The sequence below is a fragment of the Phodopus roborovskii genome, unplaced genomic scaffold (assembly GCF_943737965.1).
Source record: "Phodopus roborovskii unplaced genomic scaffold, PHOROB, whole genome shotgun sequence".
Taxonomy (NCBI): Eukaryota; Metazoa; Chordata; class Mammalia; order Rodentia; family Cricetidae; genus Phodopus; species Phodopus roborovskii.
In genome coordinates, this window is record NW_026125059.1 from 19541298 (window position 1) to 19559451 (window position 18154).

Consider the following 18154-nt stretch of genomic DNA (forward strand, 5'->3'; position numbering starts at 1 on the left):
CTGGTGGGGACATACTATACTCCCCATGAGAGACCATGAGAAGGACGGTGGAGACAGACAGCCCAAGTTCTAGTCCAGCTCTGTAACTTTGTGTAAGGCATCTTACCTCTTAGAGTTAGTCTCCTTGCTGTGTAAAAAAAGAAGTTGATAATGTGCAAGATAAAAATAGCCTCAGCAAACAGCCCCTGTCAGCTATATTATAAAGTATTAGTGGAGCTGCATTCAATCTGAATGGGCTTTTAAAATCCCAGCCAGCTCCCTCCAGCAGGCAACATTCTAAGAGGAACTCTTAAATCACCTCCAGCTCAAGCAGGTGTGTTTGGGGTCCTGGCCCACACTCTCCTTTGGGGTGGTAACCTCTAAAATATCACCTTGCATTGCTGTTTGAAGCTTTTAAGAATCTCTGACCAGGGAATGCAAATCTCGCAGAGGCTCCCAAGTGACGAAGACTCCTCCCAGCAGGTTCTAGGGACCCTGGCACAGTCACTTCAAGGAGATAGCTTGTTTGTGCTCCTACCTGGATAGAGTTGTTGGCATAGGTGAGTAAGCACAAGAGAGATGGGAGGGTCCCAATTCCGCAGCTCTCCCAAGAGAACACAGGTCCCAGGGACAGGGAGTGGAAGACTCCCCAAGGGACACAGCCTCACCCAGGGAGAATAGGGGTGAGGACAGAGGATAGTGTCAGTGACCACTCTGCGGTGTGTCAGGAAACATGAGATCACCCATCCTGTCCAAATAAGCCAGGTACGGTCTTCAGAGCAAAAGAAGGCAGGAGTGGACTATACTCATAAAAGTAGCACAAGCTGCCATGTTTCTCAAAGCCAAAACCAAAAAACATCTCACTCTGCTAGTTCCACGTGGAGGACAGTGTGTGCGTGTGTGTGTGTGTGTGTGTGTGTGTGTGTGTGTGTGTGTGTGTGTGTGAGCACACACTGGGAGGGACAGAGGGAAGCTATGTTGAAGTCACCTAGTTTAGGGATGGTAGTGTCCAACTATATACATTAAGGAAGGAGCATGGAGGCCAGCAGAAGGATCAGAGGCATCTATGTGAGCCCAGGACACCAGATGGTTGTGGAGTAGGACACCACCACAGCTCCCAGCATATCTCCAGCCAGGCAGGACCAGAAGAACATGCAGGAAAGGAGCAGCCATGTGCACAGATGGTGCCAGAGAGCCAGTTCTTTCTGCCAGCTGGTCCAGAATGGCTGGGTCTCAAGGTACTTTTCTGGACAGACAGAAAGAAAGATACAGCCCATTGGGACTATACGTCTTTAGGAAGGCAGGAGAACCATGCAGTGGCATAACACGGCCAGTAGAGGGAGACAGGCACTGGAGCCATAGGTAGAAAGGAAGAAAGACCTGTGTGGGCAGCCTCCTGTAGTAAGGAGACAGGAGAACCAGAGGACTGCACCCAGAGCTGTAGAGTCTTGTGAGTGTGGTCCCAGGGCTGGCACAGGGATGTAGGAGGGGGTGAGAGGAGGGAGCAAGCCCGGTAGTCGCTATGGAACCACGGAGATAAATGGCACCTGCAATAGACTGATTCCTTCTGTATCTTTTCTTCTAATACAAAGCCAGCTGAGTGCTTGTCTCCTAAACGTCTGTCCCCATCCCTGTTGCCCAGGGCGCACTGCATCAGCCCTCCTCCAGATGACCTCTGCTGTACTGTATGTGCAAACCTCAGGTTCCGCATGACCAAGAGAAGCAGACCTGCACTCCTCGGCTAGCTTTGGGAGGCTCTGCAGATGCCCCAGTCTTCCATCCTGTATGCAACAATACCCAGTTGGGTGACCCCAGCATGTAACTTCATTGTCAATAGTGATATCTGTTGCTTCCAGAAGACCTACGAGAGCTGGTCACTAAAATTTGCTTTGGCCATTCAACGCAGCTTTTAACCCTCAAAATGGGTTAACCCTCCTCCCCACTGGCCTTGAGAAGCACAGAGTCATACGCATAATAATAAGTAGATTCACTCAAGATTACAATCCAGTAACATCCAACTATCTCAGTGCTATAGAGGTAAGACAGAAGGATCATTAGTTCAAGACTAGCACCAGCTGCATAGTGAGAGCCTACAAAAACTAAATAAACAAAACACAAGGTACCCACACAATGACACAAATCAATCTACAGGGGTGGATTAAAAGTGAAACAGTTTGTCTCCAAAGGTCCTGCTCTCAACCTGGCCAGTCCTGCCTCCCACTCTGCCTTCTAAATACTCCCTCCAACTCACACTTGAAAGGCAGGGTTGCTTCCTCGTGCCTTTGGGGCTGTTCCCTCTGCTCTAATGCTGTTCCTTTTCTTTCTGGAAAACTCTTTCTCTCACTCACACAAACTCTTTCTTCAAGTCCCAGCTCAGGTGTCCTTCCTCTTCAGTTTTCCTTTGAGGCAAGCCACCAGCTCCCAGCTGCAAGCTGTCCAGAGACCTCTGCTCCCACCCTACGTCATCTCAGCGGCTTATTTCTATGCCTGTGGTCACATCACACCACAGTCTGTAAGTACAGACACTTCCTAACTCTCTGTCCCTAGCAGAGCATCTGACACAAGAGCAGGTGAGCAAAAGGGGCTGTTGAATGAGTGAGAATGAAAGTCTGTGGGCCAGTGGGGTGGTCAGCTCCTCAGGACCATCCCAAAACGGAGCCCAGAGACAGGGGTGAGTTCTACCCAGCTGGGCCCAGACCCTCCAGAGTTTTCCCCTCCTTATGTTTCAGAGGCCCAGTGGCCCCCAGGAGAAACTAGACCTGAGGAAGTCATGTGATCAACAGGAAGACGAGGAGGTGGAGTAGTGAGAAATGGAAGGCACCCCAAGCCCAAGAAAGGGCCACCACAAAAAGAGTTCACAAAGGCAAGAATAGCACCTAGAGGGAGCTCCTGGGACTCAGCTAACCACTGTATCCAGACAGTCAAGGCTACTGATGTTAACCCTAGCTCAGCCATGATTCACACCCTTTGACTTAGCAGAGATTTCACATCTAACATGGCCAATCTGTATTTAAGTTCACTAAAATTAAATAAGAGTTAGAATCCAGTTCTTGCCTCATTAGTCACACAACTCTATGGCTACTATACTGGTCCACACAGACACATGGAACATTTATTCCCACCTTTGTGGAAAGTTCTACAGAATAGAGCTGCCCCAAGACTCAGTTTCTTGAGGCATAAAATGGGGTCACTTGGGAGAATAGGGTGCCTCTGTCATAGCCCAGCTCTTAATCTCTTCCTGGGGACAGGAGGGAGTAGTTGGGCACACAGAGCAATGTAAAACAAATGGGGGAGAGGAGACCCCACTGTGCAGGCCCTGAAGGGCAGTGACCTGGCCTGGGAGCTGGGGGAGGGACAGAGACTGGACAGGACAGACCTTCGGGGTCTTGTGCAGGATAGCTAAGGATTGTCCTTTACCCTCGGAATTATGAAGAAGACACTAAAGAGTTCTGAACTTGAGCAAACGTTCAGATTTTGGAGAGAGAATTAACAGCAAGACTCAACTAAACATGGGGGCTAGTTAGGAGGCCTTGGAAGGCAAAGCTTGCCTGTGGGTGGTGACAGTCAAGGCTGTCCCCAGGCAGGGAGGGCTGTCACCACACTCCCTTGGAATGGTCCAGTGTTTGACAGCACATGCTTCCTGGCCATGGTTCTTGGCTATGTGACCTTAGGCAACACAAATCAAGCGGCTTTGTCCTCAGGGTGAGTGGGATGTCCCAGTGGCTGTGAATGCACTCCGTCAATTCTCAACCTCTACACACATTTTCTCTGCTGGCTCTGAGGACACAGGGAACAAAGGAGTCCTGTCCTCGGAGCCTGTCACTGCATATGTGTGCTAAGCACAAAGGGCTCTAAGGCCTGTTTGTGACAGACACACACATCTCCAAAGGACAAAAGCCTTTCAGCTGGATTCTCCACCGGTCGTCCCCGCTTCCCTGAAGAGTTGGGGCACCAGTTATCAAGGAGCAGAGAGGCCAGGGGAGCCCAGAGAGGGCTGCTTACCTGGTGCAAGGCTGTGAGTCCATCCTCGTTACACAAATCAGGGCTGACCTTGTTCTTCAGGAAGTAGCGTACTGCAAGAGGAAGGGGCAGGAGTGAGATTCCTGTCACACACTTGTGGAAACCCAGGAAGACACCCTCCCCCGGGCCCCAACACAAAGTCATGCTTACTCAAAACAGAAGGATAATGGGATGCTAACAGCGTCTCCATTTCACAGATGGGAAACTGAGGCACAGAACCTAGGCCTTTGGTCTAGGATTTCCAAGCAGTTCCTGTCTTATCCTAGGCCTCATATACAAGGGCTGACAGCTGTCCTGTTTCCCTCTGGGCCAGTCACTGATCTGAGCAGTTTGGGGGTTTGTTCTTGGCAGTGCTGGGGATGAGGCCTCTACCACTGAGCTACATCCTGGCCTTGTTTTGAAAGTCTTGCTTGGTAGTCCAGGCTAGTCTGAAACTTGCTATGTAGCCCAAGGAGGTCTCAAATTTATAATTCCCCTGCCTCAGCTTCCTCCTCCCTGGACCCAGCTTCCCTAGGCAGAGCAGTGAATAGGCAAGTGGAATTCTGGGCCAGAGGACTGGACAAGGGCCAGCTGCCTGAGGACACGTACATGAAGGGGAAGTTTAGGCCTCAACCCACCCCCCCCAAAAAAAACAAAACAAAACAAAAAAAAAAAAAAACATCACCAGCAGATTTGCTCAAGATGCATGGCAGTGGTGTGACAGGATTTTACCCAGCCACACTCTTCAGCTGCACTTCCCCTATGGAGCCACAGACCACATCAGGCCATGGTGGTCATTTACATTGGAATTAACATGCATGTAAAGCACAGTGCTCACCACTCTGCTCAGTGGAGTGGTACAAAGTGGGAAGAATAGAAATCAAATGTGCCCATCTTCATAGAAAGTTCTAGGGGACACTGCTGTTTTCAGGCGTTGCAAACGGAAATCAGCTTCATATGCTCAAACCTTTCTCTGCCCCACCCCACTGTTCTGGGAACAGCATCCTCTACCCCTGCCTTGGATGCAAAGTCCTGCACATCGATATGATCCCCCCGCTTCAGGTCACTGCCTTGCCAGATTCCATGGGGCACCGTTCATATTGTGGTTTGGAGACTCAATGCCTCTGGAGCTGTGCAGTGCAAGGCTTGTGAGTTAATCCTGTCTGTCTGCCCCTCCACCTTCATTTCCTGAACTCCTAACATTTTCTGCAACAGTAGTTTGTGTCAGCTAAATAATCACACATCCTCTGACTTCTAAGCTTCTGCATAACCTATTAGGATTGCCTGGAAGACTCAATTATCTCTCCACCCTTGCATATATCCACAAATTCAGGCATGCATGTATGCATGCATGCATGCATCCATCCATCCATGTACTGTAATCTAGACACCCCCTCTAACAAACATCTGAGCATGTGTGCAATGGTACACCCACACACATGCATGTGTACACATATCTGCCTCATTCCTCATCCTTTAGGTCTCACTCAGACTCTCTGGTCCCTTCCTGCTATATATCCTCACAGATCCCAGCATCTCATGGACAACCATCTCACAGCCACACTGTATGACTGGGTAATTACAGGTTTTGCATCTGCATTCCTGCCAAGAAAGCAGGAATGTAGCCAGATGTTCATGACTCTGTTCTAAGGCCTGACACACAATGAACCTTGACACAGGACCTTGACATCCTTGGCAGTTCCCTAGCTCAGCCCAAAGACAGTCTCAGGGCTGGAAAGATGGCTCAGTGATAAACAGCATTTGCTGCTCTTGCAGAGGACTCAGGTTCAGTTCCTGGCACCCACATGGCAGCTTATAGCATCTGCAATTCCAGTTCCAGGGGATCTAACGAACCAGGCATGCGTGGTAGACAGATGTACTTGTAGTCAAAATACTCACATAAAATGCAAATAAATAAATATTAAGAGGATACATACAGGCTCTCCACCAAGACCACCACAGACCACCTGGAGTGCCAACCCCAAGGGAGAGACAACTGCAATAAAAGGAAGGTTTGCCCACATGCAGGTGCTTCCTACAGAGCTTGGTAGAATACTCAGTAGGTGGTTCTAGCCCAAGGCTACTTGAGGAGATGACGGCAAAGCCACTGAGACAGTTCTCTCCACGGCTGAGTGGATTTGGAATCACCATGGACATGTCTACGAGGACATTTCCAGAGATGTTTAACTGAAATGGGAAGACCCACTCTGAATGTGGACAGATTGTCTCGTAGGCTGACTTGGACTGAACAAAACAGAAAAATAGCTGAGGACCAGGGTTCATGCTCTCTGCTTCCTGGCTGTGGATACAATGTGACCTTTCTCTCCAGCCTTCCCTGCCAGGATGGACTGTACCCTGGAGCTGTGAGCCAAACCCTCCCCTAAGTTGCTTAGTCAGATGCTTTTGTCATAGTGATAAGAAATTACTAATGTAGGTGCTGACCACCCCAGGCCCAGCTCGTATCTGGGCTGGCAATGGCGCCTTCTGCCTAACAGGTGGTTCTGGGAGAGAGAAATGTTTCTAGAAGGCTCTTCTCACATGAGCAGATTCAGGTTGTCTACATGGATGATGGCTCAGGCTTCCTGTCCAGAAGATGCTCTGAGGCAGGAAACAGCATCAGCTGCCAACAGCAGCATTTGCACAGTAATTATCGGGGGCTCTCTGCACTGTGTGGGAGCCCAAGCCATGTAATTACCCTGAAGTCGGGCAGTTATTTTCATCCCAAGAAGTGGGACAAATCATCTCCAGCTCTAAGAAACCTTTAATACCCATGAGCCAAGGCTGCCTCGGCAGCTCTCACTAGGAGGCTTGAGCCTGGCTCTGAGCCCAGCTCCCTGGAGCAAAGCCCCACTACCCAGCACACAGCCAGCTCCCTTTCCCTTCCCTGTGTTCAGCAAGAAGGCGGACTCTGTGTTTTTTTGTTTTTTAGAGGTGCTGGGATTAGAGGCCAAGGCTCTACTACGCAGTTCCATGAACCAAGCCGAGGGCTGCTGTGGGGAGGAGGGGTTGCTTCTGAGACCAGCTGAACAGCAGATGACCTCCCCTGCCCCACCCCCACCCCACCCCAGCCACCACCACAGACAGAAGGGCTCCCACAGGCAGGACAGAAGAAACACAGTCTGGTGATGGGTCACTTACACCTTGCTCATCCCAGAGTGGCAGAGCTGAGTATAGACTGTGTAGCGCCCACTGCCATGACAAGTCCTGTGTGTCAAGGCCAACAGAGGCTTGGTTTTCAAGGACCTCAGAGTGTGGCCCCACACAGGGCTCCCATCTCAACCAACTCAGAGGCCAGATTATTTTCATCAGTCTGTGTGAATGGCGAGCTTTGAAGTTGCACATGGCCTGCTCAGCCATGCTGAGTGGGTTCATGACTTACTCCAGGAGCACCCTGAACAACGGGGTGGGGGGGGGAGCAGACTGGGGTCTAAGGGTTGACAGGGGCTCAGGAAGCACAAAGCCAAAAGAGACATGTGTTCTCCTCTAGCCAGGAGGTCAGCTCCTCTCCTGGTTGCTGCTCTTGGGGTTGCCTTCTGCCCACCAAGCCCCAGCTTCCAGGCTCGGTCATCAGTTTATCAGAGTGAACCATCTGTTCTCCAGTATGTGTTTAGCTGTTGGCTTCAGCCTTCAGGTCCTTAGCTATAAAGTGGGGATCAAAGGAGGACTCCTTTTTTAAAGTGCTGTGAGGATTTACTAAGAGAAGGTCTAAGTGCTACTATTACCAGTTGCTAAGAGAATAAACCCTGAAACTAACTGGGTCCTACCTGCGCTACACCTGGGTCCTACCTGTGCTGGGCACTGGGTACTGGGCTGTTCCCATGGGCACTGAAAATCACCCACAAGCTTTCAAGCCAGGCCTCACAGACAGAGAGCCAGGCTCTCTCCATGGAGCTCTAACAAATGCAGGTAAGTCCAGAGAGAGGCCGTGGAGGCCATCCCCGTTTCCGGGTGGGCAGAACACCCCTTGGTCCTGTCCCAGAACAAAAACACCTCTTGATGGCAGTGGTGGCTCCTGCTCCCCTCCCCCACGTATCTTACTCCTGGTGGCCCCTACACTCCACCCACACCTCCCAGGCAATCAGGCTGGAATCTGGGCCAGCAAAGCCATCTGCTCCTTTGCTCTCCAGCTGCAGCGCACGGGGCTGCATGGGGCCTTCTCCGGAGGAAGCTGGTGGCAGCTGCCTTCACAGGCAAAAACCACTACTGACAAGACTGTGCATTCCTTTGACATCTGACCCTTGTCCCCTAGAGCTCACTGTTTTTGGCCAGGAGCTGCTGAGTGACTAGCAAGCTCAGGGTGGGTCCTGCTCCTGCCCTGATGCAAGGAGACAACAGGGTCTTCCCACAGCAGGTGGACCTCAAGCAAGAGGCATCTCCACAGGGTGTCCCAGGCTCACCTGCTGCCATCTAACCAGATGACTTGCGAGGCATGCTCAGGGTCACCGCCTCTTCTTCCCTGCCACTTCTCTTCCACTGCGTCAAGTTCCTGCATGAACCCATTCTCATTTCTCCCTCCGGATCCTACCTGCTCCCTCCCTGATTGCCGATTCTGCTGTACTGTGTTCTGTCATTTTCCAAACCAACCAATGCTGCACTTCCAGGCCTTGGGATCCTCATGACAGCACCTGGGCCTTCTTCCTTTCCACTCTGGGCCAGCAAACAAACCCTTCCTTGTCCTTCAGATTGCAGCCAGATGTCACCTCTCTGTGGTACCCTGCCCTTCCTTACTGCAGGAGCCTCTATTTCATGCCTCACGTAGCCACTGAGCCCTGAGGGCCTGAGGATTATTTCTCATGCTATCTTGCAGACACGAGGCTCCTCAGGGAGGGGCCCAATGACCAAAAAAAGCAACAATTGGGGGTTAACAGAAAGCAGAGAACAAGTGTCCCTCAACTAGCATCCTTTATCCAAGTGAGGGGATCTGGGGGATGGCCTCAGGAGTCATCAGCCCTACCTCACATGGTCTCTACTCCAGGCTGGAAACAGGCTGAATCATTTCTTCTCCCCTATACAATACCTATACTCCTTTCTCAATCTGATCCCAGGGCCCTATGCATTCCTTTTGTAACCCAGTACTATAACGGTTATCTAAATTAATCTACTATGAACTTTAAAAAGGTAGGAATCAGATAATAGGGTATGAACCTGGTAGATCCAAAAAGTGATGGAGAAAAGCCCAGCTGACCCTCTTCTCTGCTTTTCCTGTGAAACTCCTAAGCCCCTCCTCCTTCCTCTGAGTGTGTGTGTGTGTGTGTGTGTGTGTGTGTGTGTGTGTGTGTGTGTCTCCATCTGAGTCAGCCAAAAAAACTTCTATGGTTTATTCTAGTCAGCTGAGCATGAATTCCATCCTCTGAATCAAGGTTCAGTTTATTGACAGTTTGGGGGGGGCAGAGAAAGAAATCACTCTCAACACAGTGCCAACTGTGCAGAGCCCTGTGCTCACAGAGTTTTCCAGGCATCACATAAACCAGTCCTCATGGTCCAGTCAGGACGACTTGTGACCCATGGCAACTGTACCTTTTGTAGATAGGAAACAGACTGGGATTTGGGCATGTGAGATGATTTGCCCCAAGTATAGCAGAGAGGAGTAGAAGGCTTGATATTGAAAAGATCGTGTGTATGTGTGTGTGTGTGTGTGTGTGTGTGTGTGTGTGTGTGTGTGTGATAGGAGGGGGCATGAATGTACCCCAGTGTGCATGTGGAGGTCTGAGGACAATTCTGAGAGTCGGTTCTCTCCTTCTGCCTTAACATGGGTCCCAGGAGTCAACCTCAGGCTGCCAGGCTTGTGTGGCAAGCACCTCTACCCCTGAGGTTTACCCCTTGTCATCCCAAGGCTTGGGATTTGAACCAAGGCTTGTTTGGATCCAAAGCCTGCACAATGAACCCCTCTGCCAAAACACTGCCAAATTAAAACCATAGAATAGATGGCAAAAAGTGCAAGGAAAGGTCAAAACTGCTGCCAACAGAGCTTGGTGTTCTAGAACATCACGTGGGAAAGAAGACAGTAATGATGACAGCAGTCACTGCCACAGCCTTGTTATTACCGTTTGCAAATGAGGTCCCCAGGTAGAGAGGCTGACATTTAGCCTGAGGTCATGTGGTAAAGGAGAGGCAGGTTTGCAATGAGCTCCAACACACAGTGCATCTTCCTGCTGCCTCTCCATCCTGGGCAGCCCCCACACCACCCCTAATTCCAAGCACCTTGGTGTCCTTTCTCTAGCTGTCACATGATACCCATAAGGGAGGCTACATCTCCTCTGTGGAAAATCCTACCCACAGTGATCCTGTTTCCCTTCCTCAGCATGCTGGAAGGATTGCAGTGGGTCCAGCCCTCAGCCCAGGACACTCAGAAAGCAAAGGTATCCTAGTCTTCATTTCCCTGCACTTCCAAAAATCACTCCACTGAGCAATGTCAACTTTCCACCCACAATTGCTCGTCCCTGGAGCAGAAATAGCCAGAAATAGTTGCTTCCAGAGAAGCACGGCTTCCTTAGACTGGGGGCAGAGGCTCAGTCAAGTGTAATGGTGGTTTCTCAGTGACAGATTCAGTAGAGCCTCTTCCGGCAGTTTCCCTGGGGACCTAGGCCAGCCATGGTGAAGAGTAGCCCAGTGTCTTAGTTAGGATTTCTATTGCTGTGAAGAGACACCATGACCACAGCAACTCTTATAAAGGAAAACATTTAATTGGGTGGCTTACACTTCAGAGGTTCAGTCCATTATCATCATGGTGGGACATGGTAGCATGCAGGCAAACATGGTACTCGAGAAGAAGCTGAGAATTCTACATCTTGATCCAAGGCAACAGGAAGTAGTCTAAGACATTGGTAGTGGCTTAAGCATATATGAAACCTCAAAGCCCATCCCCACAGAGACAGACTCTCTCCAAGAGGCCATACTGATTGCAACAAAGCCACATCTCCTAACAGTGCCATTCCCTATAGCTTATGGGGCCAATTACATTCAAACTACCAACACCCAGGAAGACCCCAGCTCCCCCCAGAGTCACATCCCTAAGCTCCTCTTCTCCCTCAGACACTGGCCATTCTAAAAGAGGAGACATCAAAAAATAAGTATCGTCATCATATGGAGTGACTACAACTCTCTCCTGCTGTAGGTGGGATGTGAAAGGGCATGGCTGCTGGGAATAAATATCAAATGGCCATGTGACCACACAACCCATGACTCCTCTTAGTGGGCTGAGCCTATGTATCTACACAGAAACTCACAGGTGTAAGCCAGAAGAAGTAGCTACATGCCAGTAACACCAGGATTCAGGAGGAGCATGCTTTCCAGGCCAGCCAGGACTACACACTGAAACCCTATCTCAAACATTCCAAACATAACAAACTTATGCTCACATTTACAACAGTACTGTTCATGGTAATCCCAAAGTATGAATAACCTGTACACCCATCTGGTGAATGAATACATGGAATTCACCAACTGGTGAATGGATACATGGAATCCTAGGCAATGGGATATTATTCTGCACAAAAAGAATTCTGAAAACATCATGGTAGGCCACAAAAGCTAGATTTAAAAAAAAACCTCATGTTACTTGATGATCCTGTATATATGTCAGATGTCTGGAACATACAGGTGCGTAGGGTTTGTGGTAAGACTGGGGAGCAGGCCGTCAGAATGAAGTAACTGCTATAGGCCAGAGTCTTCTCCCTTGGAGATGATACACATATAGCAGACTTTGACAGTAATGACAGCTGTGGAAGGCCTGTACTAAAGACCACAGGAGCACACACTTCAAAAAGTCTGCATTCAATGGTATACGAGCCACGCATCAGCTTGAAGAGAGGAGGAGGGGGCTCCAAGTCAGGCCTGGGAGTTCCATGAGATCTCAGTAGCATCTGTTCCCCTCATTACTGTACCCAGGCAGCCAAGATAGGCCCAGTAGATGATTACTTGGTCCCCATGAGCCTCCATAATCTGGCCTCTACCTGCATCTCCCAGCATCATCCCTCCAACCACCACTGTCCCCTTTCAGGACCATCCAGGCCCCACCATCTCTATGCACCTCTGTGCCTTCTCAGCTGCTCTTCCTCCAACTTGCCTTTCTTAACTTCCCTTAACTTCATTAGTCATCCCCAGGTCCCATCTTAAATGTCACTCTGTGAGGACTTTGCCACTCTCGACTTCCACCACCACCATCCCTGGCTCCTGGGCTAGCAGGCACCTTTCCAACATGCTGTTTCTGTCCAGTCCTAAAAGCACAGTGTTAGAAAGTGCAGTGTATGGGCCCCTGTCTTTGCCAGGCTGTCAACTCTGGAGGTGGGCAGAGTAGAGCAGTTCTGGAGGGAGGCCAGGTAGGAGAGTCACCTTTTGCTACACTAATACAGTTCAGGCTCCCAGTCAGTAACTGAGCCCATAAGAAAAAAGGCCCGCATGGTCTCTGCCCAAATTGCAGAACTCCTGGAACCTGTCTTTGGGCTCCTCTGCCTTCCCTATGACTCAAAAGTACCCCCAGACAAGGACCCAGACTCATCCATCTCAGAGATAATCTTCATCCCCTAGCGTGTGACAAGAGGCCTGTTTGTCTCTTAGCATCTCTGATACCCTCAATATAATCAGGACAAGATATCCAGGACCACCCCAGACACATATGTAGCTGCAATCTGCTTTCCAGAACTGGTGTGTCCAGAATATATAGCTATAATGGACAAAGGGTGCTGATATTAATATTGGCTACCACAGGTCTCTGCCCACGTAGAACTGACACCTAGTGTTGAGGGTGTGCAAGGAAAGTAACCGAAACCCCTTTAGAAGGCAATCTTGTCTATCTTCTTGATTGATCGATTAAAACAGACTCTTACATTATATCACACACTGGTTTTGAACTCATTTTATAGCCCATGCTGGCTCTGAACTACTCCTCTCCCCTCTCAAGTGCTCAGATAACACATGTGCACACTGGTTGCTGCCTAGCTTTCTTGTCTTGAGTACTAGCTTGTGGGGCTAAGGGCTCAGAAACATTTGTTGAGTTGAGCAAATAAACAAAATTCCATTTCTCTCTCTTCTAATAAAGACACAGGTGGAAGATTTACAGTGAGTAGGAATGCAAAGTTTTCAGTTCACCCTTCTTGGACCTACACATCCTCTCTGAAACACAGGGGAGGGCAGAAGCGGGGTTGCTAATGTGTGAGAGCCTGCACCAGATCTCCTTAAGTGGGAGAACCGCATACAAAACAGACATGGAGAGCAGAGCTTGGAAGATGGCCTATGCCCCCTCCTCTCCCTTCCCTCTCTATCCATTAACTCCCCCTTAGGTATCTTGCTCCCTACAGCAAGACTCTGAGGAGGGAACCATGTGTCTTGCAACACAAGTCTGAAGCTTTCTCCAGTTCCTTCGGGAACAGAGCCAACCTCAGCATCACCAGCTCTAATTCCTCACTGATCCAGCACCCGCAGCAGCGGCTCAGCCGAAACCTCTGCCCCAGGTTGGGTCTGCAGAACCTCTAGCAGCAGCAAGGGAACTCTCCAAGGTTCTGCACTTGCTCAGCTCCCCTCTCTCCCCAGATGCCACATGGTCAATCCTCTTTCCTTGCTCCCTTTTGCCCTCCCAGTCCCATCTCTCTTAGCACATGTCTCTTTCCATCTCTGCTGGGTTTTTTTTAATGGCCCAATTATCTCATATCTTCAGGCAATGACTAGATAAAAAAATGTTCCCACCCTCCAGGGTATGAGATACATACATATAGGACCCCCCCCCCATTATGACTTCATGGCCACCATGACAATATATAGTACAGGTTGCTTACTTTCCAAGCATAAGACACCATGCTAAGATGCTATTGTTCCAATCATTCTCCAAAACGACCCCATGACTCAAGCACTGCAATCAGCCCATTCAACAGAGAGCTGACATGATGTGTCCCAGCTTGTTTTGCTAGGAAGTGTTGAGACTCGTTTTTAAACTGGCTGATTCTATTGTAACTGGTGCCAATCTCCAAAACCCCAGTGGAAAAGCCAGGCACTGGGGCTGTGGAGATGGTTCAGCGATTAAGAGTGCTTGCTACTCTTCTACCTGTTCCTGTCAGTGTTCAAGTGCAGGAAGCCACTGGCTTCTGAAGGGAGCAGCTTCTCCAGCTCCCACTTGCCCACATGGAGTCTTGGCTCTGACCCCATCCCACTGTCTCCTCCACATCTAGCCAGGCCCTCCTTTTCCTATCTTTCTGGGTCTCGGTTGTGTTCACTTCAAAGAGAACTATGCCTTGCATATCTGCATCAGCACTGTGTTCCACGAGCCACAAGCAGATCCCGCCCTGGGCTTCCACCCATCTGGCTGAGGAAATTAAATATGATTTCTAAAACATGCAAAGTTAACCACATGAAGAATTGAAACCAACACTTGTATCTTCCTTGTTACCTCCAGAAAAGGTGAAAGCAAAGAGCTCAGACTCTGGTGAAGGAGATGTCTCAGCCAGAGGGCGCAAGCATGAGGGCCCGAGTTCATTCTCTAAAACTAAGTGGAAAAGCCAGGCGCTGGGGCTGCAGGGACACTCCAGCAATCAAGAGTACTTCTACTCCTCCAAGGAGCTCAAGATTGGTTCCCAGGACCCATGTAGGGCAGCTTAGAACTACCTGTAACTCCAGCTCCAAGGGACCGGAAGCCCTCTTTTGGCTTTTGAAGGAACATACACATATCACACACACACACACACACACACACACACACACACACACTCTTCAGTGAAATCACAAAAAAGAAAGAACAATGAAACCAGAACACATCTAAGCATGGAACATGATGACTCCAAGCTAAACATTCACATTAGCATAAATGCAACAATCTTCCCTCCCCTCTGCTCTAAAGACAGTAAAGATTTGCTTGCTAAGAAGGAAAAATGTTCAGTGTGTGCTGGTAATAAAGAGCCATGGCATAAACACAACAACAGAGAGGCTAAAAATATATTAACGTTCCAGTATAAAACAGACGGACCCAACCACGGAGGAAGAGGGGGTGGCAACATTACTATGGTGGAGAATGGAATTCTGGGAAAGCGAGGAGGCAATGACTTCGAGGTTGATCAAAACAGACACCACAGATGACAGTCTCCCCTTGTGCTCCATGGAGGCAAAGTTAAGTATGAACTAGAAAGCATATCAATGGCTGCCTGGGGCCACGGGTGAGGAGAGTTGGTCCTATCGGTTAGGAGATTCTGTGACCTGCGCAGTCAGTCAGTTCAACAAAACACAGGAAGGCCAAAACTGCTAGTAGTCAAAAGCATGGTTATAGACACACCCCCTGAAGACAAGATTAGAGAAATGGCCTGGCCCTTAAGAACAGAAGACCCAAGTTCAGTTCCAAGCAGCCTCATCAGATAGCTCACCGCCAGCTCTGGAGAATCTGACGCCCTCTTTTGGACTCTTTAAGCATCTGCACAAATGTACATACCTATATGCAAACACACAAACACACATAACTAAAATAAGATCTTTAAAATAACTAAGTAACAAGATTAGAGAATAGCCAGATATGGGACCAGTAAGATGACCCAGTGAATGAGCAGGCTTGCCACTAAGTCTGATGACATGGTTGATCCTGGGACTTACATGGTAAACAAGAGAAAACAGATTCAAGAATGTTGTGCTCTGACCTTCACATGCCCGTGGCATATTTACACATCCCCCACACATAATAACTAAATAAATAAATGTAATATATAGAGAGAACATATATAAAGATATATATTCTTTCATATATATATATATACATACATACACACATGTGCATGCATGCACACACGTACACACACACACAAAGAAAATAGAGACAGACAGACATGGTTACTCAACGTGGTTTTCCCACGTTGTTTATGATCAAGGCATCTTGGAAGCAACCTACATTTCTAAACAATTGGACACTGATGCCAGTGTTTGGAACATCATGCATTGGGAAAGTCTGAGCTGGTATTTGAGAGGTTTCTAATGGCCTAGGAAAATGTTGACATATAACAGAATGGGGAAGGGGGGGATCCAAACCAACACACACAGTGCAGCCTCAGCTAGAGAAGTAATGTGAGATGCACACATCCACGTACTCATTGCTGGAAAAAATGAAGACACAACATCATCCATGATGTGTATGCTACGGTTGCCAGTGTTTTCTGAGCATTTTGAGATCTGTGGGGATTGCCCTTTAGCATCAGACATTTTCATTTTCACTAAATGATGAAAACCCTCTACAGAATAGGCAAGAGCTAAGGACTATTGCTGTTACACATCGCTAGAGTAGAAATGACATTTCACTCAGACTGACCCCCTCGAAGGAGGAGACAGAGCTGAAACGTCTGTGTTGGGCAGGAAACTCAACAGCAGCAATAACAACAACAACAAAACCCTAATATGTTTGTACAGTGCAGGGGTCACCAAACTGCTGTAGCAAACTCAAATCGGGCCCATGAACTTATGCTTGTACCAACTGCAAAGTTAAGAATGAAGACCCCAGAGGTTTAGTAGAACACTCTAGAAACTAGGTAAGAGGATTAGGAGTTGGAGCCCAACCTGGGCTATGCAGTGACTTCAAGACCAATGAACTTACACAGGGAAAACCTGTCTGAAATAAAACAGAGGAAGAATGAAGGACGGTTTCCTTCCATGATATGTCTTGTCTGTGCATGTGTATTAGTCAGAGGACAACCTCAACTGCCATTCCTTGGGAGTCATCCCTTTTGTTTTACTAAGATGGGGTTCTCTCATTGGTCTAGGACTCTACCATTAAGCTAGGCTGTCTGTCCAAAGAGCCCAGGGGATCTGTCGGCTCTCTGCCAGTCTGGGGCTTATGAGTGCGTGCTATCATGCCCAGCATTTTTTTTAAGGGTAGGGGTGCTCTGGTGATAAAATTCAGGTCTTCCTGTTAGCAAGGTAAATGCTTTACCGGCTATGCTAGCTCCCTAGTTCCAAGTAGCTACTTTTGAAGTGGTTGACACCATCAGACAGTGCAGTGTGATGTAAAACAGTCTGAGGAGGTCACCGTGGTGAGCTAGCTGGAGCTAGCACTCTAGGTTCTCACTGACTTGTGGCTTTTCTGCTCCAGCACCAGGCCTCAGGTACAGACCACAATGCATACACAGCTAAAAGATTTCTTATCCGGTCCTTTAGAGGGACTTTGTTCGTTCCAAGGGTAATGATTTGAAATGGTCTAAGTTCTCGAGTGCAGCAATGGTCTCCAGGAGGCAAGTGGCGGGAGAGAAATTATTATCTGTCCCAGATGAACCCAGGATAGAGGCCAGGCAGGCACAGGTGGACCAGCCCTGGGTCTTCACCCGATGAAGAGTGCTAGGTTCAAGGGCCCCTGCTGTTAGTTGCCTTTGTCACCCATCTCTCTACCCCAGGCCCCTCAGCCACCTCTCCCCTCTGCAGCAGCCGCATTTCCTGTCAAGAACAGGGTTCTCTGAAAGCTCGATGGCTCAGCTGCAGCTGCCGAGGACGGTATTTTTATCCGGCCTCTGCTTCCTGTTTGCTGGCTGGGGGGTTTTGTTTGCTGGGGTTAGGTTTAGCCATTTCTGATAAAGACTGGGCTTTCTTGTCACATCAGAATGGAGAAGTAGACCTCTTAATTGAATCTGCTGCCAGCTCCCCGGGTCCCTGGCCCACGCATCTCCCCTCCTGCCACACCACCTCCTGTGGCTCCGAGACAGCCATCTCAGCCTATGCAGGAGTAGAAACCAGGGCAGCTGGTGGGCAGAGGGGAAACCGGGGCATCTCTGCTGCAGGAAGTGGAAAAATCCACTCTTATCAGTCAGGAACAGCTAAAGAGACACAGCAGCCAGCCTGGGCGGGGGGAGCTGCTGCAGCCTGGGGGTGCAGCCTAAGGTTTCCTGAGCTGCTGAATCCCACTGTCCTCAGTCCACCCTGGCTCAGAGACAACAGGGACCAAGATGCAGGCACAGTCAAACGCAGGTCTTAGATGGGGTCTGAGAATGCCCCGAGCTCTAGAACCTGGAGGATCATTTGGATGCTCCCAGCAACAGACAAAGATGGCAGAGTCCTTAGCCTTCATATCCTCGCAGCACAGGAAACAGAGATATCAGTGACTAACAAGAACCCACACTTATTGAGCGCTTGCTGCATGCCCAGCCCCATGTCCAGCTCATGTAGAGATGCAGTCCCTTCTTTAACCTCAGGCAGGAGCGAGGCAAGCTTAGGATGCATTCCTATTTCT

General features: G+C 49.2%; 1 protein-coding gene across 6 annotated transcripts in view; it reads right to left on the bottom strand.

The window, feature by feature from the left end:
- Ppp1r16b (protein phosphatase 1 regulatory subunit 16B) overlaps positions 1-18154 on the bottom strand; it is an 89948-nt gene that overhangs the window by 16607 nt on the left and 55187 nt on the right. For all 6 annotated transcript variants that reach the window (XM_051187410.1, XM_051187420.1, XM_051187445.1 and 3 more), the window contains one exon: positions 3982-4052. In XM_051187410.1, the coding sequence (XP_051043367.1) occupies positions 3982-4052 (71 nt within the window). The remainder of the gene's footprint in view (positions 1-3981; positions 4053-18154) is intronic.